We start from the raw sequence: 27,912 nt of genomic DNA, 5'->3' as shown, positions 1-27,912 counted from the left end.
AGAACTGGACCAGAATGAGGAAGGGAGGAGCTATCTATACAGAGGAACCTGGCCTTGGGGCGGCAGGGAGAGTAAATCCGGCTCTGGGTGGTTGTACAGCTGCCCAGATCACTTGTATGTATAAAGCATCGCCTGCTGAAAAAAACGATACCAAGATAATGGCTGCAGCAGCAGCACCAGCCATTTTCTTGGTATAACCATTTCAAGAATTTAAAGCTGGGATGTACAAGTGCGTCATATGATCCTAAAGTGGTTAATTATCCTGGTGACCATTTACGCAGAGATGCAGAGAAAATCCAAAATTTACAGAGCAAGACGTGATGGAAAATCTTTCAGTAGGACAATGCTCTAAGATAGGAATTTGTTCACTTTGGAGAGATTTTACTTTATTTCCTATTGTACCTTTTAGGAAAGGAAGTGAAGGGAAAGCCTTCACTTCCCTCCCCAGGAGGCAGGAAAAAATAGCCTTATTTAACTATAAAAACATTTCACCCAGAGCTAGTCCATTCCTGCCATTTATATAACAAGGTTTATACAAACAAATTCAACTGGCCTAAGCAAGGAAGTGCAACAAAAATTGGTATTGGACAACATCCTCCACTGTAAAACATACATGTGTTCTCCTAAAAATGCCTGTTGAGCTGTTTGTAGCGCTCACCCCCAAAGGAGCCGCTGGAATATAGGGGTACTTCTGTCTCACCTCTGTGATAGACCTCAGGTAATGGATCCACAGCAAACCAGCACACCTTGAAGGTTTTGTAACAGTTTTTCTAAACAAATAATATTCTATATTATTATATCTAATAAATGTATGCCCAGCTTTGCCCAGTTGTTATTTATTGGCCGGGACCTGCTAGGAGACTCTAGCAGGTCCTGGGCCAATAGGAAACAGTTGTGCGGAGCTAGCTGTCACTGCTAGCTCCGCCCAATTGTTTTTTTGTTTTTTTAAAGATTCATAATTTATTTACATTTTTAAACCTTTTTCTCTTTTTTTTCCAACTTATTTCACTGACTTTTTATTCTGATGTTGGATCGGCTGAGTCGCACTCCTTCTGAGCTTCAGCTAGCCGAACATGCTGAACCGAAGCAAGCCAATGTTCGGCTGATTTCAGTCGGTGTACGGCTGAAATCAGCCGTACAAGCCTGAAGTGAATAGCAGAACAGCGTTCAGCTCACTTCACTTCGGGCCGCTTATTCACACGGCTGCCTTCGGCAGCTTTGCGAATAATCCTCTAAAACTTTTAAAAATCAAGTAGCAGCATCAATTTTAAGTGATTTTATTCTGCAACTGAAAAAGCTCACCTTATGACTGCAATATCACTTAGGTTAAAGTGTATGTTCATCCAAAACTAAAGCTGGCCATACGATATCTGTTTTTGCTTGATTCCCCCTTCTTCCCTGTCAGCACTGACCGAGAGATTTGTTAAAATGTAAAAAACAAAATCAAATAAAGTAGATCACTATAAAATTAACCCCTTAAGGCGATTTAGCTGCAGATTTGTTTTGCACCCTACATACCATATTTTTTGCTCCATAAGACGCACTTTTCCCCCCCAATGGAGCGAATACCTATCGCCCGACGCCCGGGACATGCAGTTTTGGGCGCCGGGCGAGTAGTTTTTTGTACATTCAGCCCTGCTCCTGATGAGCAGAGCTGAATGTACAGTGGGAGCCGCTGCTCGTTTAATACAAGTGATCTTATTAGATCACTTGTATTAAATCAAGCGGCGGCGATCGTGTCCGCCCCCGCCGTGGTTTTTGGGGGACCGTGACTACGGTCCCCCATAGGAGCTCACCATAGAGCCCCTTGAGCAGACGAAGAACTTTGTTCTTTGTCTGCTCTGTGTGATTACTGAGACAGCGCCACCTGTCTCAGCGGTCACTAACTGCAGCTTCTGTGATAGAATTTCTTTCACAGAATTTCTGTCACAGAAGCCCTGCATCCTGTCGTCCAGAGCGCCTTATAGAGCGCGAAATACAGTCGTTAATTTTTGTTTTACCCCCTCATGACATACAGAACACTCCTTTATCACTGAGGGGGCTATTCACTAAGCTGCCAAAGGGGTGCAGAGTCACTGCACCATGGACCTCTGGGTTGGACTTGCCCCCTGGGCCAAAAGTTGCCAGTCAGCCCCTGAAGTAGATGAAAACCCTAACTGAATGGCATTTTGTTTGCTAAAGTGCTGTGTTTCATAAACAATCATCTTATTCTTTTTGGGAAAAAAACAACCTATTTTGACCTTTTTTTATTATCCTTTGTTGAATCTCAGTGCTGCTAATCTTCATCAGCCTCTTTGCTCCCACTTGCTGTCTACATGCACGTGTTCCAGCTATACCTGCCTGGCATTTCTGATGGTAACAACAGTGGACCATGCCTGCATCATATGTTAGAATAGTCACTTGTAGTCTCCATTGGAAGCCCATGTGACTCAATTTGGAGTCAGGGACAGAGCACTGTTATTCTATAATGCCTAAACATAGACCTCCCTGGCAGGATCACCCGGTACTATTTTAGTGAAAGTGGCTGATTTTAATGATTGAAAATGACTTTAGAAATTGCATTAAGATGTATATATGAGATTTAGTGATTGAATTTATATATCGTTTAAAAACTGAACTACGGGCTAAACAAACACGGTCTAAAGAGGCATGTGTATTTTTACATGGATCTCGGTGTCCTTCGTGTATTTCTTCTATATCTTTGTGCAGGAGCCCCCAATAATGAAAACCAGTCAAGGCTGCTCTCTCTCCTTGTACAGGGTGACTGGTCTTGTATCCGCCCCTTCCTGTAGTGTTCTGCAGGCAGCCTGTAGTGGGCAGGGCCTGCTGGGTCCCTCCCACAGCTCTGCTCTCTGCACAGCCTATGTAACACACAGTGATGATGTGCAGCCCTGCTACTTTTACAAGACACCGTCTAAGTTTGCAATAGTATTTGGCGCACCCAAAGTACAGTATATTATCAGCCTTTGTGGCCATTGAGGAATTTAGTAAAATAAAGTTTTTCTGCCTGGAGCTCAACTTTAACACCAGCAGAACGTGTGACTATACTTGGAAAATATCTTGAAATGTGAGATCACCCTTAAGTGGGCCATACACATTAAGATTTTACGCGCCCAGCCTCCTGGGAGGGCTTTAGATTCCAACAATCCATGCTGTCCAGCTCGGCCAGCTATTGTATTCTGCCAACTGGCACCCACTGCTGTCAAAACACCTACACAGTGACTCCAGCCGATTGGCTGCAGTCCCTGTTCAGCCAATCATTTTACACCCGGCTCCATCAAGCTAGGTGGTGTTGGCAGGGCAACCCATAGATCGAATTTTGTACAATACACAGAATTTGATTGAAAATGTGACTTTTGTTGAGCTAGGTGGTGCCGACAGGACACCTTACGGTTCAAATTCTGACCAATTTAGCAGGAAAAGGGTGAAATTCCATCCGTGTATGGCCAGCTATGATTATGCTAAAGACATAATATTGAAAACTCTGCAAGCTTTGGTGCAATATAAAATACTTTATACAATAATTTAAAATAAACATGTTTTTTTTTTTTTTTCAGGAGGACAAGAGTTCTCAGCCACAGATAAAGTTGACACCACATCACTGATCGATGCATTTACAGGAATTACCTTTGAAAATGGGGATATTTCACAACAATCTATCCAGGTGATTCAATTTAAAATAAAGTAGCTTTAATTTCTTGCATGAACATTCCTATAAATTGAGCGATCCATCTGCAACCAAAGTTTTTTTTACATTTCATTTTGGATAGAGAAGGGGAGGATTAAAGGCTCTGTCAGGCTTTTATTACTGAGATGTAGAGAATATCCAGCAAACCAGAAGGAAATATCTGATCACCTTGAGAAAGTGAACCTGTGGGTCCCTGAAATGTCAGTGGAATGCAGTCACTTTTTTTGAAGGAGGAATCTCCCTGCTGGCTATAGTATTTTGACAGCTGGTGCCTGCTGTCCAAATACCCAAACAGAGACTGCAGCTAATTGGCTGCGATTGCTGTTCAGCCATCAAATTTCCACCCAGCTCAATGGGTGCTGGCAGGGCAACCCACGGTTCAAATCTTGTCCAATACAACGGAGAAACAGCTGAAATCTAATCTGTGCAAACCACCTTCATCTGCAGATGGTTTGATTTATCAAAGGGAGTTACAAGAGTTTCTTTGATGCTTGATAAAGTGTGTGCATACTAGTAGAACAATACGTTGAATCAAATTGTAACTGTAAATTATAATTATCATTCATTTTCTTAGTCTATTACCTATGCTATACAAACTTTTCCTCTCCATAGTATATCCTAATACCAGGAAGTGATATCTTTCTTTCACCTCCTCCTGGCCGTCACAAATCTTACTCCTTCCAATAACTTCCACAACCTCATGAACCAGTCACTTTTATTCCTCCTATATTCGGTGGAAGAGTCATATAAAAAGAAACATATGGACTGCTATTTCGAACCTTCTCCTAAAGATGTCACTGATGCAGAGCAACTAAACCAAGAAAGTAAACCTGGCCATACACTGGTAGATTTTTCTACAAACATTCATACGAAAAATCTCAGCAGAACATTCAAAATTGCCATCAGAGAATTGACGAAAGTGATTTGAAACTCTCTTTATGGTTAACATTCGATTTTGGAATGAATGCGTTTCCCGAATGAAAAGCACATTGACTGTTAGAACTGAATTGGTTTGATAATAATTTTCCATCCCTTTCCTTTAATTTGTTTCCATTACTACAGTCAAAAAAGATCGTTGATTTGACTCCATTAACTATTCATTTTTCAAACAAAATTCTAATGGTGCATGGTTAGGTTCAAAACAAGTAAGGTCTTATCTGCATACTTCTTCCAGTGACTCAAAGTATTCAAACAAGAGATTTACAACTTTCTGACAGACAAATAGCATTTTTAAAATTAGAGCAGCAATGTCAGGCTCCATGCTCCTCAGAAAAGGATCACCGAGTATGAAGGATGCAAATTTTGAATTACTTTGGAGGATTATCGTGTGCTGGTTCCACATTTTTTGAGCCTATTACCCTGGAAGAGAGTCATTCATGCACCGAATGTGGGGACACATGATAGGGATGAGCTGTGCGCTTCCTGTTTTCATAATACAATGAGCCCTAGACTCAGCTCAGGTCTTGAACTCCCCAGTTCATATAATATGTGTCTGACCAAAAGCTGAAACAATCATAATCCTAACTCTTTTTATTCATAAATTATTCCCTTATTAGAACAATACACGGAAAGAGCAATTTCTCTATCCCCACCCTCCAAATGTATTTTTTTTTTCCTCTTTAAAAAACCTTAATGAGTCCCTGAAAATGAGAAGTCTGGACCTCATCAGTGTATCTGATCTGTTGCAGAGAAGAAATTAAAGACTCTTTGTAGCTCAGGTTAAGTTATCCACTCTTTCTCTGCAGCTTGCAAATGTTTTAATCATACAACCAGAATTAAGCTCTAATTTTTGTCATGCTGCATCCAGTACTTATTTTTGCTGGTTATTATCACATATTTATAAAGCGGTAAATATGGTATTTACTAAACATTCACTACAGGTGAATGTCCCATGTGCACGTGTTTTAAATGACAGTGATTGATTCACCACCTGTAAATATTTGATGACAGTCACATTCATTGCTTTCTAACTATGTGCCCAAGTGAGTATGCTAGGTAGGAGTAAAGTTTGTATAAAAATAAAGCATTTTGCCATGTTACCCGGCATCCACGGGAATTGGTAGATTCCGCATAAATGTAATTTCTGGTTGCTTGAGAGTTACTATTAAGAATAGGTCTAACTAATGTCATACCCCATACTATATCATACCTGTATTGACTTTATATTAATATTGAAATGCAGTAATGATAAGGAAATTAAGACAAATGGACACACTTAAGACAAATAGGCACATTATCGTTTCCAGGATAATACATGCCGCGGATCAGCAAAACAGTGAGTACACAGGGATTTTTTTCTGGTTAGATAAGAGTTCTGGTTAGTTAAATACTGGATAGCTGAGAGTTTACTGTATTTGCTATCATTTACACAGTATTGTATGTATATATGTTCACTTGAGTTTCAATACAAATATATTTACCACTAAATATTTCTTTCAGCTAGAAAGCAAGGCGTCAGTACTTAAACCAGGAGACTGTTTGAATGGCAGCATCTTCATTGACAGCTCAATAGGAAATTATACTTTCTTTGTAGTTACTTGGCAAAGTGCAGTACCAAATATAAGGTTAGAAGATCCTACAGGGCAAATATATACTGCAGTAAATTTCACCAGTGACACAACCTCTAAATCATCAAGGCTTGAAATTCCAGGAACAGCAGAGGTAAGCTATAAGTGTGAAGTATGTCATGATATCTTATGTGTTTATATGCAATGATAAGGTGCCTGACCAAACATAAATCTTGACATCATGGCTTATTTGTATATCATACAATTAGTGGTGTTGTGTAACAGGATAAGCCTATAGATCCCAGCAGTGGTCACGTGCTGGTCTGCATGCCATTCAAGTGTTTCAGCTGTGCAGCACCAGGCATCCATTACCCCCTCACAGCCACGGACGTGAGTGGCAGCGCGACCCTGTAAACAGACTGTTTACCTTTGCAAAGCCGGCTGCCGGCTTAACTACAGAAGCGATTCTGGTGGCTCAGCTGCTGCCAGATCGCTTCTATGGACTGGTAAAGTGCCCTCCCCCCTGCTCCTCCCCGCTCTATGGGAACGGGAGTGACGCAGATTGCATCACTTCAGGTCCCTGAGCTCTCATTGCTGGGCTACTGAAGCCGGGCAATCTACACTTCAATAGCTTATTTAAAGTAGAAGGGTGATACTAGGGGTCTTTTGGACCCCCAGTATCACCTTAAAGAGGACTTGTCACTGCCAATATGCTATCACATGGGGGGTGATGGCAAGTAAAGTTAAAAAAAAAACAGTTTAAAAAAATAATATAGAATAAAATAAATGTAAACATTTTTTTCTAAAGTCCCCCGCGAGCACATTCACATAAACACGCATCAGGTGCGCCTACGTACAAAAACATTGGTCGTGCAACACATGTTGGGTATGGCCACACACGCCAGAGTAAAAGCAATAATTCTAGGGCCAATATTTATCTTAAGTGATAACCTGTAGGGGCTTTTAAAACGTCTATGGTCTTTTTGGTGTATTGACATTTGTCACAGTTTCACAGACGCACGCAATTTTTAACCTGGGCATGTTGGGTATCTATTTACTCGTCGTAACCTCATATTTTACAAACAAAATGGGTTTTTGTTGTTTTTTGTTTAACTTAAAGTGCATTTTTCACTACATTTTATGGGTTTAATAAAGAGTTGCACCAATATTGTACAACATAAAAATCTGCAACTGCCATCATTTTATTTTACAGGGTGTTGGCTTTCAGAAAATATATACAGGTCTATTCACAAAACATCTGAGTGAATAACCGACCCGAAGTGAAGTGAGCCGAACGCTGTTCGGCTATTAACTTCAGGCTTGTACGACTGATTTCAGCCTTATACCGACTGAAATCAGCCATACATCGGCTTGCTGCGGCTGGATTCGGGTCGGCCGAACATGCTCAGCATACTCGGCCGACACGAATTGCAGAAGGAGTTCGCCAATCCAACATCTGGATCGCTGAGCCGAACCTCCGGCAGGCTACTTGCTGCTGTTTGGCCTATTCTCATAGGGTCCGAACAGCAGTGAGTGAATAGCCGAATGCCGCCGAGCGGCATTCGGCTCGGCTATTCTGCTCGGTACCTCTGTGGTACCGAGCAGAATAGACAAACAGTTTAAAAAAGTAGAAAAAAAATAGAAAACGATTAGCAGAGCTGGAGGTGCTATAAAAGCCGACTCTGCTGAGTTCTCATGGTACTGACAGATCAGCATCCCCTGGTTACCGAGTAACCAGGGGACGCTGAACTGTCAGTACCATCGCCCGTTCGGCCAGCTTCGCCTTTCACCGCGGCTCAGTCGAGCCGAGACATATGCCTTCGGCTCGACTGAGCTGCTCGGCCGACTTCGGGAGCTGTACGGGCTATAGTGCATAGCCCGTACAGCAGCCCATTGGTTCTAATGAACTGAAGGGGTCCTGGGGCCCGAAGCAAGCCGAAGGATCAGCCGAAGCTACGGCTAGATCCTTCTGCAGTTTTGTGAATAGACCCCATAATGTTTTGGGGGTTTGAAGTCATTTTTAGGCCTAAAATGTGGATTATATCGTGTGTACAAAAAAACCCAGAAAGAGGGCTTGGCAGCGAAGGGGTTAACTCTTTGTTACCCTGCCTACCTTTGTAGTGGCTCACATCCCCTGGAATACTTTGAACACAGGGCTCTCAAGGTACTTATGGCCTCGGGAAGAATCTCAGCACATCCCTCCTTCATGGCTGAGCCCATCTCTAAGAGCAACCTGTGCCTGACCTAACCAGTATTGCCATGATCTCTCCCCACATACACTCCATTTAGTTAAAGCAGCAGTCCAGCCCACCACAAGCTCGTTTTCAGGAGAAACCCCCCTCTTAGAGCTTGACAGATATCCACAGCGACTACATGGTGGCAGACCTGGTCCTACAGTCATGGCCAAAAATATTGGCACCTCTGCATTTCTGTCAGATAATGCACCACTTTGCGCAGAAAATTGTTGCAATTACAAATGTTTAGGTATTCTCATGTTTATTTCTTTTGTATTGGTATGACATAAAATTAACAGCTTTTTGATGAAACAATATTACAGCTCTTTGGTAAAGCCCATCATTCTACTATGTTCAGAAAACAAAATGAGGCCTTTAAAGAAAAAGATACAGTCCCTACAGTCAGTTTTACAATATGTCCCCCCACACTCCTCAAAGCATCTAGGACCAATAGCAATGGTGGTACTTGTAGTGATAATCACGGATGGCGCCGTGTACATCAATCAGTAGAAAACGAAGATCACCAGCACTTGGAGAATGACGTTCAAAATTTGGTGTTCATTTATATAAAAACATCGTCACAGATATCACATAGCTAACGTTTCAGGGCTGTGCAGGGTCCCTTCATCAGGGCAAAATAGTGACAATAAGTTAATAACAGAAACCCACAAATATATACACCTCAAGGCACACAAAATGATGTTTAAGCACCTTCCCATGACGTCATATTGACTTCAGAGCCTGCCATGATTTGAAAAATGCAGAATAACACAACAAAAACAAGACACATGGAGAAGTGATACATGGCCAATAGCCCAACACAGTGTTAAGCAATAACAAAACATAAACATAGAGTGTACATTGTAACTGGTATGGGAGCTGTAATTACTGGCATGTGAACTGCAGTGTAAACTGAGGCGGCAGTATCTTGACCCACGGGTAAAAAGATTAATGGTACCATTACATAAGGGCTGCCCACATCACTGGTAGCCATGGCAACATTGCAGCGTGCATAAAGAGAGCATAATATATTCAAGTCCCCGCCCAGGGATCAATCACAGGACGCTAACTAAGTTGCCCAGCAACCAGCGGTAACCAGTCCGCAACGGACAAAGAAAATCTTATAAAGCGTATGCCGGGAAAATCGGGATTTACAGCACCGTATATGGGGACTAGCCAGGAATCAGACCATTATTAGGCAACACATGCACAAAAGCTGGGGTTCACATAGAGTGTCCTAGTTGCCAAGCAACGGACTGCTGGATATGCATACTATCGACCGGGGCAAGGGAGAAAACAAAAATGAACAAATGACAAGCACCAGACAGGAACAGTAAACAAATAAAGAAAAAAGAATATAAGTGAACTTCATATGTAGATACATAATAAAGTCAAAGCTAAATACATATTAAAGAATGCATGAGAGAATATTTCCCATATAAAATGTTATGGTCATATAGATTCAATAGATGAATAAGGCTTATTTATAGATTATAAAACCTAATGATGTAGTAAGGTAAGTATAGCACAATCTACATCGTCAAATCAGGAATGGAAACAGATTAAGTGCCCTTAAGAATGAAATAACCATGCGTACATAGACGAATGGATGATGCAGGTATGATCGTGATTAATCTAAATAATCACTAATGATGAGTGTAAGAGTGGTTGTACTATGAGAAGTAAGTCCATGTGTGTATCACAAAGTAAGGTCGAGAGGCGTTTATACCCAAATCAATCAGTAAAGACACATGATTATGATAATGTTGTATTCAGACCTCTGCGCTTCACTGTGTTCAATGTGTAAATCCAGAAGGCCTCTCTACGTAACAAAATGTTATCCCGATTGCCTCCCCCATGGGGTTTAGGTACATGTTCTATAATCATGGCTCTAAGTTCGTGTAATTGGTGGTGGTGGTGCTGTGCAAAATGTACTGCCACTGGCTTGTTCGGATCTATATCCTTACCCTGTCGCTTAAGTTCAATTGCTTGCTTGATATCACACCTATGCCTCTGGTAGCATTTCTTAAACTGATTAATGGTCTACCCTACATATATAAGAGAGCATGGGCACTTTAGAATATAGACGCAGTATTCCCTGATGCAGTTGAAGTATCCACGAATGTAATATTTTTTCCCTGTGTGAGGATGGGAAAAACAGTCGCCAGTAATTAATGAGTTACAAACGTTACAGTTATAACATAACACCCCTTTTTGGTTGAGAATGCATATCTTGGCGTGTCCTATTTGTCACAGGGATCATCACAAACCGAGTAATCCCAGATAGACATAGTTTTTGAATATATTACCCATGGTGTTTGTTTAACAATAGATGTAAGTGTCCTATCTGCCGTCAGGATGTTAGTATTGAGCTGCAATGTACATTTTGATGTGATGGGAGTGTGGATTAAAACGAGTAACGACTACGAGTAGTGCGTCGTTCGAGTTAGGTTCTCTCGGTTTAGATGAATGGAATCTTGCTGTAGCAATCTCTAATGTTTGTTCCAAAATGTGATTGGGATAACCCCTTTCCAAAAATTTCTGGTACATCTTTCCCAGTTTTTCACAACTGGCAGAGTCGGATCAGATGCGCATAACTCTGATGAATTGTGAGACAGGCAAGGTGTCCCTGAGTCTATCCGGATGTGCACTTAGGGACATGCCCTTTTGTCAGGCCCAGACCGTGGAAAGGGTGAGGTGGATCACAGCTGCGGTTCCAACCGTTTGTTTTATGCGGTTGTCAGGCTATAATCCCAGGCGGCTCTCTCAATCAGAAACGGAGAGTTTGGGATTCGGGGAGTCGGGGAGCGCCTTGAATCCTAGGATCCCATTACACCTTTTGTAGTGATATGCCCTTTTGTCTCAACTAACACTTCCAAAAATTCAATGATAGTGTGCGAGGCCTCAGGATTAAATACAATCCCTTCTGTCATAGAATTAAGATGTTGTACAAAAACCTGCAGAGTTTCCAGGGGTCCTGTCCATAGTACAAACACATCATCAATGTATCTATTCCATAATTTAACATGGGTAAACAATTCAGATGGATAAACATGCTAATCTTCCGAATAACCTACAAAGAGATTAGCATAAGAAGGCACAGCAGATCTGCCCATAGCAGTACCTTTAGTTTGTACATATTGCTTTTCAAATCTGAAGTAGTTGTTTTCAAGTACCATCCTTAGCCCCTCCAGTATAAAATCAGTTGGAGCGGACAATGTCTCCCTTTGGGAAAGAAAATGGCCAACTGCTTGCAGTCCGAATGCTGTTGGTATGCACGTATAAAGGGAGGAAATATCTATGGTGAGTAACATCTAGTAGGGGTGGAATGAATCAATCTTTTGTAGTTTGTTGATGAAGTCATTAGTATCCCCTATATATGATGGAAGAGCTTTCACCAGTGGTTGAAGAAAATAATCCAAGAGCATGGCCAGCGGTTGCAGTGCAAATCCTGTGCCAGCCACTATTGGTCTGTAGGTTAGTGGATCATATCCCTTGTGTATTTTTGGTAGTCCATAAATCACTGGTGTACGGGGATGTCGATTATGTAGCTATTCAGTAACACCCTCAGAGATCCATCTCTGATTCAGGGCCAGGTCTACGAGCAATGATAGCTTATGTAGTATGGACATTATTGGGTCTTGTACAATCGGAGTGTAGCTCGATGTATCAGATTCTAATTTTAGCATGCCCATTCTATAATTAATGTAAGAAACTAATTGATGGTTACAGGAAGCGATTGATTTCAGTTATTTTTTCAAGGGCTGTGCTACTAAATATTAATTGAGGGTGCCAATAATTTTGTCCAGTCCATTTTTGGAGTTTTGCGTGGAATGTGTCGGATTTCACTTTTTTTCCCTCTGAATTTGTTTGTGTCGTACCAATACAAACAAAAGAAATAAACATGAGAATGCCTAAACATTTGTAATTGCAACAATTTTCTGCGCGAAGTGGTGCATTATCTGACAGAAATGCAGGGTTGCCAATATTTTTGGCCATGATTGTAAGCCTTCCCATGGACCAGCCTGCTTTGAATTAGTCTGCCTCTACTGTGCCAACTGCACACACCTCTAAACTGGACTCTCCTGGGCGGCTCCCCCGCCCAAAACTATATATATGACTCTCCCTGGACCATAGAGCTCACTCAGGACAGAGCAAGCTCTACAGTGACTCCCTCAGTCACTTACTGTTGCCTACGAAGACATCTAGTGGCAGATAGGCATACTGCAATCCTCAATCCTGCCCACTACCCTACAGTGGCATACACAGAAATTCCATAAATTAGGAGGATAGAGGTTCTCTCACACATGCTTGCCTTGCTTATTTCAATTTACTACTTTATGGCGCAAGGAGGTCTTTTTTACTTGGTATCAAACAGTCTAAGTTTTGATAGAAAAATATGCCCAAATTAGATAAGGAGAAAGTTGTCTAGTTGGTTGACTTTTCTTTTACTGTACGTGTAGTTGTAGACTGAGACCAACTTCATCAGATGAGTAGTAATTTCTCACTTTACCTTTAACATCAATCACATATCTCCTCTACCTTTATGGCTGCTACTATATTGCACCAGAGGTTTTTTTTAGGGTACAGAAAGACATGAGGTTGCGGAATGCCACAGTGAACAGGGTTCTCTTGTCCTTTCCTTTCTCTCTATCACTTCTCTTTTCCCCTCTCTGAATTCTCACTAATTTTTCCTTTCTAACCTTGTAAAATGAGCATAGCTCACCTCTAGATAGATCATCTACCTGCCTGTTGTTTTGCCTATATTACTGACTAACACCAGTAGTTGAACAGAACCCAAGCATGTCTGTAGGTCTGTTAAAATAAATGACAATTTCTCCCTTTGCAGCTACACTCCCCCAGTCGCAAGCATTTTGCACTTTGTTGCTTTCTTGAAGGTAGTTTGTGCATGCCTGAAATACCAGGGCACTTGGCTGGAGCCAGTGCCTCAATATCAGAGCATTGCAACTCCCCTGCCTGCCCCCTGTAAAGTGAGGCTGCAGCCATGCTCTCCTCTTTCTATTAGGTTGCTTATAACTCAACAAGGTTTTACTGCACTGTCTAATAAGGAGGTTTGTGTGAGGGCTAAGGTGGACTGTAACTCCATTAGTTGGAAACTGGTGCCATCGCACTGATGTTCACATATAAAAGTGCACTAAGCAGGGATCGGTGGTGTGAGATGAACTATCGTCAGCTTAAAGTTTTGGTCAGAACACTTACAGGATAATACACTGACTCTTTCTGCATCCAGGGGGTAATGGGTCCAGACAGCTTATGTGAGATCTCTGACAAGAAGGCATATGCACAGAGGAAAATGAGTCAAGTACAAAATAAGACTTCAGTCCAAAATATTGTTGGGATAGGAGCATAGAGATAAAAATTACTTACATTCTATACCTTTCAGCCCAAGCCATTCATTCTTGCCTAATACAGTTGTTAATGGAGTTCTGCTTTAATATACATAATAATGCCAACATAGGTAATAACTTTATTCTTTCTTCCTCTGTAGAGGGGACGATGGGATTACAACCTCTGCAATTTGGCATCAGAACAGTCCATAGGTTTAATTGTGAGTTCAAAAGCAGCTGATGAAAATGTGCCTCCAATTACTGTCAAGGCCCATATGAATACAGATAAAAACAACTTCCCTTACCCAATGGTGGTCTATGCATCAGTGAGTCAAGGTTTGTTACCTGTGAAAGGAGTAAACGTCACAGCGATTATTGAACCAGTGTCTGGAGCACCCACTGTCCTGGAGCTTCTGGATAATGGAGCAGGTAAGTGTAAATAGACTTTTGTATGAAATGAATCGAAGGGGTACTGCAGAATATAAACAGAGAAAATATACTGATAATGATTGTAAAAATAGTTTAGTTTACACAGATCAAAAGAAGTTGGGTGGTTAACACTATCACTAACTAAGCAGTTAATGGTCAAATAAATGTAGCCCCACAGTGGAGTCCAGATGCAAGTGTTAAACATCAAACAATTTTTAAATGCTAGTGTTGTATGTTGTATGTATAGTAGCTTCTGACCTTAATTCAGAAAATGCTGAATTAAGTTTTACTTGCTTATAAGAAAGGTGCATACATGTACACAGGAAGACAACATCAAACAGAAAAAAATATAGATCATAGAGAAGAAAACCTATATACAGAGATCACTTTAATGTGTATCACAGACAAGCATACATAAGACCAACACTGCACCACAGCACCATCTAGTGCCCAAAAGAGATACCAGCACATTAGCATAAGCTGTTGCATTTCCAACACTTAGCACCGTATTCTGTTCAGTCACCCCTATATTTAAGCCCTGAGGAAGGGGGTGTACTTAGATTCCCGAAATACATTGCTTTGTATTCCATTCTCAATTAAAAGGGTTATTTTGGATTTCTGCCCCTGTTGCTTCATAACTCTATTTTATCGACCCTTTTAAATGCCAGGCAGCATTGACCCCTTCTGCCCATTGTACTACTATCTCCTGGCTCTATTGCTGCAGTAATGCTAATGAAGCAATCAAATACATTATTTGCCTTATATATACAACACAGAACAGTCTACAGAAATCACTTGCACAAGCTACGAGACACCAATCTTCAGACAAGTATTCCCCACAGTTTACAAGGTGACATAACTTGCCAGTATTTACCCATGGCTGAAGTATCAGTTTTGGGTGAACTGACTCTAAAATTCTCTTATATTTGCCTGTTCTTTTGTCTTAGGTGCTGATATTGTGAAGAATGATGGAGTATACTCCAAATACTTCACTGCATTTAAGGTTGATGGAAGACACAGCCTAAGTGTGCGAGTTCAAGCTTTAAAGGGTAAAAGCCGTTTGACATTGCGCCAAAGTGGTGCAATGTATGTTCCTGGTTATATGGAAAATGGTAAGATTACCTTTAATTCACTTGTGTGTTTTAATTACAACCTCAGCTCCACTTCATGCACTGATACCACCTTGTTATATTTGGAAGTCATTTCTACATTTGAATTATACCCAGTTTTCACTAGTTGCAACCAAGTGGCGGACATAGTGATTCCATGAACTCTCTCATGGGCCATAAAATCACTCAGAAGGAAAACACCTCCTTTATTTTCAGTCTAAATAGTGTCAATAGGAAATCAGAGAAGCATTCCACATGTCAGTAAAAGATTGAGTGAAGGAGATGCTTACTGTCCAACACCACAATATTATAAACCAGGAGAAGTGGGGCATCATGGAGAATCCCTCCTGATTCCCACCTGCCCTGAAAGTAAACAATGTCCAGGTCTACATACCAGTGGGAGGGGGTTCCGGCTCCTGTCCAGTCCACAGCTCATATATAAATAGGCCCCTAAGTCCCGAGAGTGCTGCTGCATTGTCTGCACAAATAATATGTCTGCCATGGCTGCATCTTTTCTGCATACTGAGCATAGTTTGGTTTGTTGCAGTTCCTGCCCTGCCAGGCTTATTCTTGGATAAAGGGTCTGGTTGGAAATTTTAGGGGGACCCCATGTTTTTTTTACCCCTCTTTTGTGGGGGTGGGGTTCCTCCTTAAAATTCCTACCAGACCTTAAGGGCCTGGAATGACTTTAAGGGGGAACGCCACACACTTATTTATTTATTTTTTACATGGGGTCCCTGCTAACATTCCTACCAGACCTAAAGGGTCTGGTATTGTTTGGGAGGGGGAACCACACGCTTTAAACAAAAACAGAAGTCTTTTTTTTTTCTTTAGAAATGTTGTTTTTTTCTGCAGCATTTTCTATACATTGTACAGATGCGCCACTTTACAGGAAGTTTAAGGGGACCCCCCAGTCATGACATTTAAAGGGATTTTTAATTTTTATTGTTACCCTTTAAGTCATTAAAATCACTGCTCCTTTAAAAACAGTATTTTTTTTAAGTTTTTTTTTTCCATTGATTCCTGTCTCCCAGGGCAGTACCCGAGTCCCCATACCCTTTTTATGGCCAAAAAATTGCATATAAGCCTTCAAAATGGGGACATTTGATTTTCAAAGTTCTACTCCCATTGACTTGCATTGAGCTCAAGTTCGAATTCAAACTTTTCCCTTGTTCTAAGGTTCGAATTCGAACCAAACACGGGGGTGTTCAGCTCATCACTAATTATAAAGGCAACATTTGCCCAGCCTGGAATTATAAACCCTGGCCTAGCCTTTTTTTCTATATCCTCTTGGAAACTATGTTGGTTGAATTTTAAAATGTGTATAAACCCTAAAATAAAAAAGTAAATATGTAGCAGCTACATCATCATCTAACCGTAATAGATTTTTACATTTGTATTGATTTTGTTATTAATTACATTTTACTTTATAATCTTTCTTTGGGACAACTCTTGCCTAAAGTAGTAGAAAAATTCAGAAAGGACTTCTGGGAGTAAAAGTCTGAGAAAAGTTAGCAATGGCACAGGTAGTGACATGGGGCTACAGCTTCTTGCCACCCACTGCCCTGACCCTGCACAAATCGCAGCACACAGCTGGTTTTTGAAAACCAATTAAAAACCTGAAGTATATCTTCTTAGATTCTGAAGCTTATGTTTATGTGGTCAAGATAAAGACCTTTATGCCAAGCAGAATGCCGTTAAAGGGTTATTAAACCCTCAGCGGTTTTTGCATATATCTAGTGCTAGCAAGCAGTTGAGACAGATGAGTCAGCGCTGGATCAGAGACCGGCACCAGCACTGGAGGGACAGCTGAAAACTACAGGAAAGAAGAAGATGATCAGATCAAGAGGCATCATCTAATGTAAGTCCTTACACTAACATTTGGGAGGGGATTTTGTGATGTAATGTCACTTTAAGTATCAGAATGTGTCATTATTTCTGTTTTCTAACATTTAATAACATTGCAGGTATAATCACACTGAATCCTTCAAGGGCAACAGTTGATGATGATGATGGTCTTAATCTAGGGGCATTTGTTAGGACAGCTTCAGGTGGAGCATTTGAGGTGACTCAAGCAGCATCATACCAAAACAGAGATATCTTTAAACCTGAAAAGATATCAGATTTAGATGCTAAAATAGAAAATGGACATATCAGCCTTTACTGGACAGCCACTGGTGATGATTTGGATGAAGGACAAGGTAAGCAATTTTTTTGCTATAGTTTTCTTTTGTGTGTGTTGTTATACATTTAAAAACATAATTTGCGAAATGGCACTATTACAATAGAATATATTCAATCCTTAATTTAAAAAAATCAACATATTATAAAGGGTACTTGGTCAAATATTTATGCCACTGTTTAAAAAACCTATATTTATAATATATTTCTAAGTATATGTTATACTTATAGACCCTATTTCCCAGCCTATTGTATTATAGACATCTGACATCTGTACATCTCAAACGTTAGTTATGTGTCTATTTGGATATCTACTTAACATTTCTTTAGAGCTTGCTCACACCACCTCCAGACGAGATCTGGATACGTTTCTGGAAATGCAGTCATGTACATTTTTATGCCTTTCTGACACATGTTTGATGCTTTTGGGTGGGTTTTTAGTCAGTGGCAGACAAAGGGCCCTGGTGCAAGATTTTTTTCTCAGGGCCCCTCTCCTGCTCCCACGAGGTAAGGGGGGGAGGGGGGCGGGACCGGATCTCACTGACTCCCCAACCACCCCAGTGATCTCTGCAGAGGCCAGTAGTGTAATGCAGAGTTTAGTGGTATCATGCAGAATGCAAGGGTCAGCAGTGTGCAGAGGTAAGCTGTGTAATGCACAGTACAAAGGTCAGCGGTGTAACTCATAGTGCAGAGGTCAGCTGTGTAACACATAGTACAGAGGTCAGCAGTGTAACACATAGTACAAAGGTCAGTGGTGTAACACAAAGTGCAGAGGCCAGTGGCATAATGCAAAGGTCAGTAATGTAACGCATAGTACAGAGGACAGTGGTGTAACACAGAATGCAGAGGTCAGTAATGTAACACATAGTACAGAGATCAGTGGTGTAACACAGAGTGCAGAAGTCAGCGTTGTAATACAGAGGTCAGTAATGTAACGCATAGTACAGAAGTCAGCGGTGTAACTCAGGGTGTGGAGGTCAGCAGTGTAATGCAGAGTACAGAGCTCAGTGGTATAATGCATAGTACAGAAGTCAGCGGTGTAATGCAGAGGTCAGCGGTGTTATGCAGAGGTCAGCGGTGTAATGTAAAGGTCAGCAGTATAATGCATAGTACAGAGGTCAGTGGTGTAATCCACTTCCTTGTGCATTTCCTTCAGGACCCGCTCTACTGAAGTATACAGCTGACCAATGGTAGTGCTGCAGTATCCCTCCCAGCCTATAGCAGCTGACGTGGGGGGGGAGCTGCAGGTGGCCGCTTAAGAGCCCAATTACTGAACTGGGCAGTTAGCATAGACAGCCGAACCACTTCAGAAATGAGTGATAGCTGCTGTGATGGCAGGGGCCATTTTTAAGGGGCATCAGAGAGGAGCAATTGCAACACTGTCCCCCGGCCCAGTCCACCCCTGCTCAGTCCCCCCCCCAGCCTTGAGCCCTGGGGCATCCACACCAGCTGCATCGCCGGTAGGTCGCTCCTGTTTTTAGTCTTAGTTGAATTTTTTGTGCGTTTGTGTGCATGCGTTTTCATAGGTTTTGGTTCCAGTCCAGAAAAAATAGTGCATGCAGTAATTTAAAAAAAAAAACTTTCTGGAACTGAACGCAGTCGTGTGAATGGGGACACAACCAGCAGTAAAAATCTTGGCAAAATCTAAACCTTTCCCAACTCTGTCTAAAATAAAAAAAATACTGTGATTGAGTTTAAATGTATAAAGTGTATAAAGTGATTTTAGAATCTAACTTTATTATATTTTCTTTTCCAGCTTCAGAGTATGATTTAAGAATGAGCTCCAGCCCCAAAGATTTAAGAGACAACTTTATTGGATCAAATCAGGTTAACATGACCAGTGTCACCCCCAAGTTAGCTGGATCAAGTGAATCCTACTCATTTGTACCAGAAAACGTAACAATTTCAAATGGAACAATTTTTTATTTTGCATTAGTTGCTATTGATGATGCCTCTCAGAGATCAGACATATCGAATATTGCCCAAGCAGCTCTCTTCATTCCTCCACCACCAGAGGTGTACACAACGCCGGTCCAGTCTTCAATAACAAATTATATCAATCAGACAGAGAGAGCTACAACACTGGTCCAGTCTTCAGAACCAACCCAAACACCAAATGAAAGTACTGAAAAACTTAATCCTTCTGTGATAACGGCAATAGTGTGTTCAGCAGCTGTTTTAATCTGTATAGTTATATGTGTTACTGTGTGCATTATAAAATTCTGTAGATAATAGCTGACGCAGAGGACAACAGTACAGAGCAGTACATTTTACAGCTGTAAGGCGCACTTAGTTTTTTATACTGTAATTAAACCCAAAAATGAATCTGATTTATTCATGAGGTAATAAAACAATACTATGGTTCTTTGTCATATTATGTGCAGGGTGGGAAAATAATAAAATATCCGATGCATATACTGCTCAATGCTAATTTATTAAATGTATTTTTTGTACCAAGTGAGCTGTTCTTTAGTGTCCAATGAGAGTCTCATACACACTTATCTAGTTACAAATGTGATATAATGATCTAAATAAATAATAGTGACAGCGATAATAATAATAATAATAATATTTAAAGCTAAACACAAATCAATGATGTTCTGTAATCATTAATACATTAATAAATGTTTTAAAAAAAAATGCAAGCAGTGTAAGTATCTGAATTTGACCTGGTATCAGCCGGCTGCAATGACTTTACAGCAGAGCTGGAGTGTTAGAGGAAGAAGGAGAACAAGAAGCCGATTAGCTAACATGTGCTAACAAGGAGCATGCTGCTAGAAAGAGAATGCAGAGTGACTGAGAGATCTGTGGCAGGGCCAGGGTGACCCAGAGGAAGAGAGTTGAATGATGCCGGCCATCAGATTGAGGACAGCTACTGTAGCAGCAGAAAAAAATACTGCTGGGGATATCTCTGTACTAAAGCTGAATATTGCAGCAAAAGCTGGTTACATTACTTTATCTTTTAATGGGCCTTTTATCTTGTTATTTTTGGCTTGTGTTCTGTTTTAATAGCAATAATACAGCATCTTTCCTGTTATTTAATAAAGTATTACAAAAAGCAATGATGTGCATTTACAATGAAAGCTTATGCCAAAATATACTGTATCTGTCCATGTGGTTGAGGTGGATAAACACTAAGTAAACTGAACTACCCTAAATACACCCCCACCAAAAAAAGGCCATTAAATAATATAACGTAGATATTATCAAGCCAATTTCACCTAAGCAGCTCAGTATCCTTCTGCTCCAATTTGGAAGTTTTAAATACATATATTAATGTCTGTAATTTTAAAATTAAACTCCAGGAATTAAAAAAAAAAAGGCAGAAGGACCCAGGCCATACTGTCTGATAGGGGTTGCTGGATCAAAAGACTGACTGCAGAGAATTTCTAATCCTTTTGCAGGTAAAACAATGCCAATGTATGTATTTGAACTAAATATTTATCTGTTTGCCTGAGGTTCAGTTGTTGGATTTTTTCTTCTTGTTTCAGTCTGCTTCTTATGATGTCACACTGTTTTGTTGTTTTTATGACAGTGCATATGTAAGTTAGCTTTAAAATGTTTTTTTTTTGGAGTTCATACTGCAGCAAAGAGATTTATTTTGTATGGCCCCACACAATTTGCTGTCGGCACTTTCTGCAGATGGACATACGAGAACCAGGGAGCCCTGTGGATGGTAGCTGGTAGCCCTGTGGATGGTAGCTGGTAGCCCTGTGGATGGTAGCTGGTAGCCCTGTGAATGGTAGCTGATAGCCCTGTGAATGGTAGCTGGGAGCCCCGTGGATGGTAGCTGCTAGCCCTGTGGGTGGTTGCTATGAACCCTCGGGTGATAGTCAGAGGTCCTGTGGGTGGTAAGGGTAAAACAGCAAATGGTAGCTGGGTGCCCTGTGGATGGTAGCTCGGAAACCTGTAGAAGATAGAATGGGAATCCTGTGAATGTTAGCTAGGACCCCTGCAGGGGATAGCTGGGAGTCCTCTGTGTGGTAATTGGGACCCTGTGGATGATAGCTGAAAGCCCAGTAGATGTTATTGTGGTGCTCTGTGGAGAGTAGCTGGTAGCCCTGTGGATAGTAGCTGGAAGCCCTGTGGATTGTAGGAGGGGAACCTGTAGTGGATAACTGGGAGTCCTGTGCATGTTTGCTGGGAGCCCTGCCGAGGATAGCTGGGAGCCTTGAAGTAGGTGAGCATAGAACTTCTTTGCAGCTTTCCAAACCAGTTCCTCATCTTAAAGGAGAACTATGGGGTCAGTGTTTTTCCCCATAGTTCTCCTTGGGGTAACGGGAGGACACAAACTAGCGTCCTCCCGTTACCCTAAGCTCAGTATACCGCGAGCTACAGCTCACGGTATACTGAGACGCCGCACCTGGAGCGGATCCCGACTTAGATGACGGGATCCGCCCAGCTGCGTGAGTGACAGCTGGCTCTGCCTATCTTGGTATGTGTTCCCTCTCCTCCCGATCTACTGAGCCGACCTGTGACAGTCTCATTGTCACAGGTCGGCTTAGAACTATGAGGTGAGTGGAAATCACTCATCTCATAGTTCTCCTTTAACTTGTCCTATGTGGTTTTGTTGTGGAAATTTTATTTGGATGTGTTTTTAGTGTATTGTAATGTTTTGTCATTAGTCTCTCAGTGTCTCGGTAAATAGACGCTGGGGGATTAATCCATTGGAGGAGATTTCTTATGCGCGGCGGAGCAGTGTGTTCTTGGCGAATGTATGGACGCCGGCTGGGGCCCCCCGGTGCAATGCATGGATTTATTAGCTTGCGTGGATACATTTGTCTTGAACGCAGTATATGAAAGGAACGTGCGTTTGTTCTCTCTGGGGTGCCTGATCAACACACTTGAGATGATATAACATTGTCCCTGTGAATGAGCGCGCATGAGAATCCTAGTAACGTTATGTGGCATTGCTCACTGAGCAACGCTGGATAAAGTCACTCCGGTGGTCATTGATTGTTACTACATGTGATTTGTTAGCTGACTCCTGTTCACTTCCTGTCTGACATCACTTCCTGTCTCGCTGTTTGAGACACCCCTTCCTGTCTGACATCACTTCCTGTTGGGCAGGTATAAACAATAAACATACCTGCGCTCAGGTCTCTTAGCATATGATTAACGAACAAGCAACATCTGTCTCCTGACTCTACATGACTCTATAGAAGGAAATACTTCCAGTCCTTGCATAAAGGAGCGTAGTACAACGGTGGAAATTCTTTGTGTTTGGCGCAGCTTAATGCGACATGGATTTGTGCGTTGAACCAAGTGAATTTCCATAACAGTTTTCACCAGGCTGTCTGACTGTTAGGGTTTGTGCTCGCAGTGTTTGTCTGTTAGGTGGTAGAAATCAAATTCTAAATGTTTTCTTCACTTCACTTGGTGGACCTCTGTGTGCAAAATGTACCTTATTCCAGTTGGGACGTTTTCTCTTCCCTTCTTGTCCTGGAGATGCAACATGTAAAAAGTAAAGGGAATTCCCCTCCCCTCTGACAATGGCCACCAGGATAAACATACAGGTTGAATCTCCCCAAGAGGGACACAGGCAGCAATACAAACTTGTCAGGGGGTTTAACCCTCTTCTGCTTTATACAAAACAAAACAAAGTTTAGCTATACACTTTAAAGTGAACCTGTTGCTTTGCCCTGCATGGGCAACATTGAAAACCTGGTTCTACTGTTGTTTATATTCACTTGTTTATGAGGACCCCTAAGTAACTGCACATAACAATTTCTGACATGTACTAGTACTTACTATATACGGCTACAATTTTATCTATCAAAAGAGAGGTACCTATTTTATTATAAAATCATTCTTCACACAAAATCACATAACTCCAAACAAAATAATTTCCTCAGTTTATCTTTCTCCAGTGATCACTTACACAGACTGTAAATTGCAACTTAGTGACATATCACAAAATGAGAGGCAGCAGCAAGGCGCTGATCTATGTGATACATTTATACTCAAGTACACACAGGCTGCACAGACATTAGGCCTTGTTCACACCAAATGCAGACCAGATCCGGTCAGGTTTCTGCACACGCAAAAAAACTTTTTTTTAAAGTTTAACATGGACTTTCATGCACTTGCATGCGTTTTAGATGCGTTCCAGACCAGATCCAGAGCAGGTAAAATAGGGCTTGCCGCATTTTTTTCATCCGGTCTGGATCTGGTCTGGATCCGCACGCTGCGATGTGAACTGCAGGTCAAAATACCATAGGAATACATTGGACGCAGTTTTGATCCGGTCTGCACCTGCTCTGGTCCGGATCTGCTCCGCGCTTGGTGTGAACAAGCCCTTAAGGTTTATATGATTTGTCACCCTGGAATGAACAGACAGAATTGTTCGTGTGAAAGGAAGAGGAAAGCATTGTCATATACAATACATAGCATGCATGTACATACTGTAAAATGGATCTGGACTCAAAAAGTGAAGATTTGCTATGTTGTAGGGAATATTTAGAAATGTTAGTTGTGCCTAAGCAGTAACCTAAAAACAATCTAACTTTATTTGGACTTCCACCTGAAAATTAGCAGTGTGCTCTCTGTGCCTTAGTGCTCGTTCACACCAATTGCGGTGCGTTCCAGAGCGGTGACTATCCGACTTTGTGAGTGCGATCTTACATTCCACAAAGTCGGATAGAAGTGACTTTTCAGGACCAATCAGCGGTTCCAGGGCAGATCATTTCTCCTGCACATACCATCTGCAAAGCCGAGCTGCCCTGGAACAGCTAAGAAAACGTGGGAATTCTTCACCTTTTGCCGGTCACATATTCCACCGCAGAAAAAGTGGGCTTGATTACGTTAAAATGTGTGACCACGTGACCGGTCAAACATTTCAACCCAGTCACAATCTTTGATAGAACACCCCCTTGTTCTGGGGTGGGAGGGGGCATGGCAGTGCATTGCAGTCAATGGCAGTGCAGCCACGCCCTCTGCCCGCAGTGCGATCGGACGCGTGGCAAAACATTGCCTGCGTTCCGTTCCACTGCAAATGCAAAACATGCTGCATACTCTATTTTTTGCATTTGCAGTGGACCGGAACAAAGGAAAATATTTTGCCACAAGTCCGATCGCACTGCGGGGGGGGGGGGAGGTTCATGGCTGTGGTGCCATTGACTTCATTGCACCATCACGCCCCCTCCCGACCCAAAACGAAGGTGAGCGATTGTTGTGCGTTCCAGCAGCTACCGCTCTGGAATGCACTGCAATTGGTGTGAACAAGCCCTTATAGTTGTTATGTCTGCGGTGTAAGATGTAAAGCACTGCTGCAACTGACTGCTAGACTATGAGATTTAGAGAGCTTTGGTGATGCCACTATAATGCTGCTGTCTGTTTTTCTCGCTGGAGGCTCTGACATGAGAAAGCAAAGCCCTGCCCCTACCAAGATGACTGCCTGCACAAAGAGACATAATGCAGATCAAAAGGCATGATAAGTCAGTAATGGAAGAAGACCACAAACAATACTGGTGACCAGTTGTTTACCCTCTGCCTGACATTTTTGGCACAACTTCGGGAGCCCAGTTCCTCTTTCAGATGAAAAAAATATATCTGGCTCTATATCAATATATTAAATCAATATGTGTCAAACTTAGTACGCTCATAGTATTTCATTTTAGATGCGGGGACAACCTAGGTTAGTAATTACTGCTCCATAAAGAACAACGGCAGAATTAAAAAAAATGAACCCCCCGCAGTGGGGCTACCCCAGCACTACAATGGTAAACTTCTCGTTTTTGTCTAGAGCACGGAATTAAGAAGAAATACACACCAGATGTTCGGTCCTGCCTTGTTGCTATACCTATCCCCACAGCCTCGTCTCCTCCTCTCTGGCGGTCTAAGTACCTATGATGTCATTACATATAATAAAGGTCTATTAGAAATGAGGACGCAGACACATACTACAGCTGGAGTGGAGGGGGGCAGAGAAGTGAGAAGTCAATGCCGCAGAACCGAGGATGGGGTAAGAATGTATTTATTCAGTCCCCAAGATAAAAACGAGCAGTTAGCTTGCAGTGCAGGGATAGCCCCACTGCAAGGGTTCATTTTTACAAATCCTGGAGTTTTCCTTTAAAGGAGAATTATGAGGTGAGTGCTTTTCACTCTAGCCGACCTGTGACAATGAGACTGTCACAGGTCGGCTCAGTAGATCGGGAAGTGAGCGAACACATACCTGCGTTCGCTCACTTCTCGATCCTGTCACGGCAGAGAGTCATGACAGGGGAGGGACTGGATTCCCTCCTCCCCGCTCCGATCGTCCAGCGCTGACTGGCGGAACGGACGAGGGAGGGGGCGGGTACAGCTGGCTCTGCCTCTAGATAGGCAGAGCCAGCTGTTACTCACGCAGCTGGGCGGATCCAGACATAATTGTCGGGATCCGCTTCAGCTGCGGCGTCTCAGTATACCGTGAGCAGTAGCTCGCGGTATACTCCGGCGTCTCAGTATACCGCGAGCAGTAGCTCGCGATGTACTAAACTTAGGGTGACGGGAGGACGCCAGTTTGTGTCCTCCCGTTACCCTAAGGAGAATTATGGGGAAAAGCCCTAACCCCATAGTTCTCCTTTAAGGAAGAAGGAAATCTTTAAAAAAAATTTTTTAATTAAAGAGTTTATGGCCGACAAAAACATATTTTGAGGATAATTTTGACATTCCTGTATTTATTCTTTAACAAAACTGGGGATTTTTCTGTTCCATTTCCTTGTATATCAGCATTCCAGTATACACAGTTACACAAGAAGACACATTTATTACTTTATTTGTAAGGGTGTGACAATTTCTTTGTTGAACTTACTAAACATTAAATCACTTCAAACATTTCTACAGTCTAATGCTTTATATATATTACAAATAGAAAAGTAAACAAGCAATCTAATCATTTTACATAAAGTCATTGCTCTGAAGGTATAACCTAGACTATGAAAACAAGGAAATGTTGCCATATTTTAGAGTAGAAATTCTGGTTTATTCCCAGTGGCCAAGATAACATGTTCTAACTCAAAGGACATCTTATTAAAAAAAAGATGTGTTTGTCTAACTGGTTCATGTACTGGCAGAAGATAGATGTAGTTTTCATGTAAACATTTTATATATTTTTATAATAATGTCCCTCTTTTCATTAAAATACTAATGTCAAAGGGTGTGCAACCCCTAGTTTTCAGTAACTTACCTTGACAAAGGGAGCTGTGTCTCCTGAAATGTGTTAGTATTTGTCATGGCTACTATAGCAACACCACTTGCACATGTGATTTGGACTTTGAAACTTATATAATACTATTGCTGTAAAAAGGCCATACACCAGCCAAAACCTATTTTATACATTCAGTACAGTGAGAAAAATGTAACAGGGGCTCACACCAATAAAAAGGTGACAGAGGTCCTAACCAGCCCACAGCCACCCCTCCCCTACTAAAAAAGGGTGTTTTACTTTTAGCTTGTTTCTCCTTTAGAGAAAACCCCTATCAGTTTCTGCCCAGGTGACTACCTGGACAGCTAGCAAGGGGGGAAAAAAAGGACCTAACCTCTCTGCGCCATATCCAAACATCTTGATTTGAAAGCGATGATTAGCTGTGTGGGGGAGGGAGAAGGGAGGAGACAGGGAGGAGCCCCCCTGTCCCTCACTTGCTCGTCCCTGGTGAAGCATCGAGAATAATGTCCTCAGTGGGGTTTTTTTTTTAAGTAAACAGCTTTGACCAATGACGCTTTGCCATTGGTCCAAACCATCCACATAGCTCAAGCCTCTAAGAGCAAGTAGAGGCTATTGCAGCTCTGGCCTTACTAGGTTAGGTTACACAAGCAGTGTGGAAGCTGGCTGCTGTGTAACCTAACTTAGCGGTCGCCGGCTCTACAAAACGAAAACAGACTCCCGGCGGCTGTTCTGTGTAACCCCTTCAGACTTCATTACAGTATTATCCGTTAAGGGGTTAACTGTGTATTGGAGGGTAGCAAGAGCAAGAGCACAGCTAATTGTTTAGTGAAAATAGGGAAGAGTGTTAGGCGAGTAAGCTTTTTAGGGGGAAGCTGACCTTGCTTGACGACTGTTCTTTATTAGCAAGAATTTACCTTTTCATTAACATCAGTTTGTCTCATCTCCATTTCCTTAGCTTGCAGTCCTCAAATTTTTAAAAGCATTCTCTGACAATCTATATGGGAATTCTCTGCAGGTTTATCAATAGGTGAGTTTAAAGCAGATGTCCAGGATTTTCAAAAATTAACCCTTGCAGTTGGGCTGCGCCCACAATGCAAGGGCTAAGTACTTGTTTTGGTCTAGGGAACGGAATAAAGAAGATACACTCACCAGATCATCGATCCTACAGTGGTGAGTGCTCACCTCGCCCCTCTGCTCCTGTGGAATCAGCGCTTACTGTTGGGACATTTTCATGAGTACGAGTACTCATGAAAATGCCCAGTATCGGCACC

At 41.8% G+C, this 27,912-nt stretch overlaps 1 protein-coding gene across 1 annotated transcript in view; it reads left to right on the top strand.

Moving 5' to 3' along the window:
* LOC108786577 (epithelial chloride channel protein-like) overlaps positions 1-19,728 on the top strand; it is a 39,413-nt gene extending 19,685 nt beyond the window's left edge. Inside the window, exons 9-14 of the mRNA XM_018555898.1 lie at positions 3,558-3,664; positions 6,128-6,349; positions 13,939-14,206; positions 15,154-15,318; positions 17,283-17,516; positions 19,253-19,728. Of these exons, the coding sequence (XP_018411400.1) occupies positions 3,558-3,664; positions 6,128-6,349; positions 13,939-14,206; positions 15,154-15,318; positions 17,283-17,516; positions 19,253-19,728 (1,472 nt within the window). The remainder of the gene's footprint in view (positions 1-3,557; positions 3,665-6,127; positions 6,350-13,938; positions 14,207-15,153; positions 15,319-17,282; positions 17,517-19,252) is intronic.
* The last annotated feature ends 8,184 nt before the right edge of the window (positions 19,729-27,912 follow it).

The sequence above is a fragment of the Nanorana parkeri genome, unplaced genomic scaffold (assembly GCF_000935625.1).
Source record: "Nanorana parkeri isolate BGI_ZX_2015 unplaced genomic scaffold, ASM93562v1 scaffold217, whole genome shotgun sequence".
NCBI lineage: Eukaryota > Metazoa > Chordata > Amphibia > Anura > Dicroglossidae > Nanorana > Nanorana parkeri.
Note: the sequence above shows the minus strand (reverse complement) of the source record. Positions and strands in the feature narration are given on the sequence as shown.